At 62.0% G+C, this 2047-nt stretch overlaps 1 protein-coding gene across 1 annotated transcript in view; it reads left to right on the forward strand.

Moving 5' to 3' along the window:
* RGS14 (regulator of G-protein signaling 14) overlaps window positions 1-147 on the forward strand; it is a 4262-nt gene extending 4115 nt beyond the window's left edge. The window contains exon 12 of the mRNA XM_010012150.1: window positions 71-147. Coding sequence (XP_010010452.1) covers window positions 71-147 — 77 coding nt within the window. The remainder of the gene's footprint in view (window positions 1-70) is intronic.
* The last annotated feature ends 1900 nt before the right edge of the window (window positions 148-2047 follow it).

Genomic DNA, 2047 nt, shown 5'->3' on the forward strand with positions numbered 1-2047 from the left:
CTGGTCCTGCCTGACTTCCTCCAGCTCCCTAAACAGGACGGCAGTGCCTGCAAGGGGCCGGATTGCCCAGGCTCTGAGGGGAGCAGCCATCTCCAGCCCACAGAGCCCGCGCCGACCCAGCCTCCGGTTGACCATGAGCTCCGATGAGTCCTGCTGCATGTCCACACCTGGTGTGTGGTGCCCTCGGGCCATGCCGGGGTTCAACATGGGCCCAACCGGCCCCTGCCCTGCACCGCTGACACTGCCCGGACCACAGATCCATCCACGTCCTGCCCCAAACTGTTGTGTCGTGTCACTGTGAGTGGTTGAGCAGCTGCCATTGCCCCTCAGTGGGTCACATCCGGGTGCACGTCAAGGGAGTCCTGTACATAGTTTGAACCCCCGTTGCAAAGCACTTTGCAATGTCCCACATCCTCTGCCTGTGGCAGAGCCACCTGCCCAGCAAATCCTGCCTGTGCTGGGCTGGCACAGCCCCGCTGACTGTTTGGGTAGGAAAAGCACCCTTCTAACTTAAAGGTGTGCAGGATAGGGAGGGTGGCAAGGCAGGGTCCAGCCCCAGACCTCAGTGCTGTCGGCAGGCATGGTCAGGAGAACAGTGTCCAGAGCTGAGGGCTGGATCCAGTCCCTGACCCCACAGGAAAAGGGATTCCCCATGGTTGATGTGCATGGCCCTGCAGGCCCTGCACAGCAGGTTGTTACCGTCCGCACTGTGTGAGTGTGGCTGGGCCTGATCCTGCCACGATAGCACTGCTGTGGAGCAGGGCACCTAGTTCCTGCCCCACGCAGACAGAGGCAGAGCCAGCAGGTTGTGCCAAAGAAGCCTTCCTCCTCCCTGCAGGGAGACCCTGTGGTGGTGGCTGCTGAAGCAACCCACAGAAGCAGATCCCTGTAGATTCCCTGCCCCATCCTGGAGGTGTTCAGGTCTCTAGTGCCGAGGGAAGCAGCACCCCTGGGTGCTGAGCATCTCAGCTTGGTGTGCAGGTACCCAGCATGTGCACAGTCTGTCACCTCTGCCAGCAGCTGTGCTGGCCTGGAACCTTAAGCCCAGCTCTGCCAGACCTGGCTGTGCCCTGCAGGTCCCCATCCCCAGAAGCCCCATGTCCCCAGAGGTCCCAGATCCAGTCTGTGATGGAGACAGCCCCCCACCTCCATCGTCCTCATGTGCTGGGGCCCTGCCTGGCTGTGCCCTGGGTCACCGCTCTGCCGCCCCTGCCCGGCCAGAAGACAGAGGGTGACCCAGGGCAGCCCAGAGCTCACCCAGGGACAGGGGCCATGGCCACCCAGCCCCACGCTGCCATGGCCAGCTGCAGCCCTGCAGCCCTGGTCAGAGCCCCACTGTGTCTCTGTGGTGCTGCTCAGTCCCGTCTGTGGTGTGAAATCAGGGGAAATAAAGAGCATTGCCTTGACGTGTCTCTCTCTCTGTCCTCCATCACCAAATCCAGATGGTGCTTTTCCGGCCAGTGATATCCCTCCAGCCCTCCTATACCCCACAGAGCCACACCGGGGCCAGGGCAGGGCTAGAGCCAGCCCTCAGCTCCGCTGCCACCCTGCCCTGTAGCAAGGGGCAGTGCCAGGGGTTTGCTTTCCCAGCACCACTGATGGTGTAGGGGAGGCTGCAGTGCAGGCACAGCCAAGGACTTCAGCCCTGACCGTGTCAATGAGTGACAACCAGAGCTGCCAGGGCCTCACTGGGTTAATGATTGTGGGGGCAGCTGGCCAAGAGCCCCCTGGCATGGGGCAAGTGTGGACACTGGCCTCCTGCCTGGCACAGGGCTCTGTGAGTGCCAGTGGCTGCACCCCCCAGACAGAGGGTCCCCAAGCTCTCAGAGGCAGGACATGTACCCTGCTGTGGCAACTCCTGGCATTCAGCTCCATTGGTTTATGACCTGGTGGAGGCTTAGTGATGATCCAGCCATGACAGGGATGTCCCCAGGCTGTCCCCGAGCACCCTGGGGTGCCCAAGGGATCTCCACTTGCTCTCCCCATACAATTACAGCTGGCTTGTCCACGGTGGTGGGTACTGGGAGGAATGGGGATGTGGTGACTG

The sequence above is a fragment of the Nestor notabilis genome, unplaced genomic scaffold (assembly GCF_000696875.1).
Source record: "Nestor notabilis isolate BGI_N333 unplaced genomic scaffold, ASM69687v1 scaffold16813, whole genome shotgun sequence".
NCBI classification, from domain to species: domain Eukaryota; kingdom Metazoa; phylum Chordata; class Aves; order Psittaciformes; family Psittacidae; genus Nestor; species Nestor notabilis.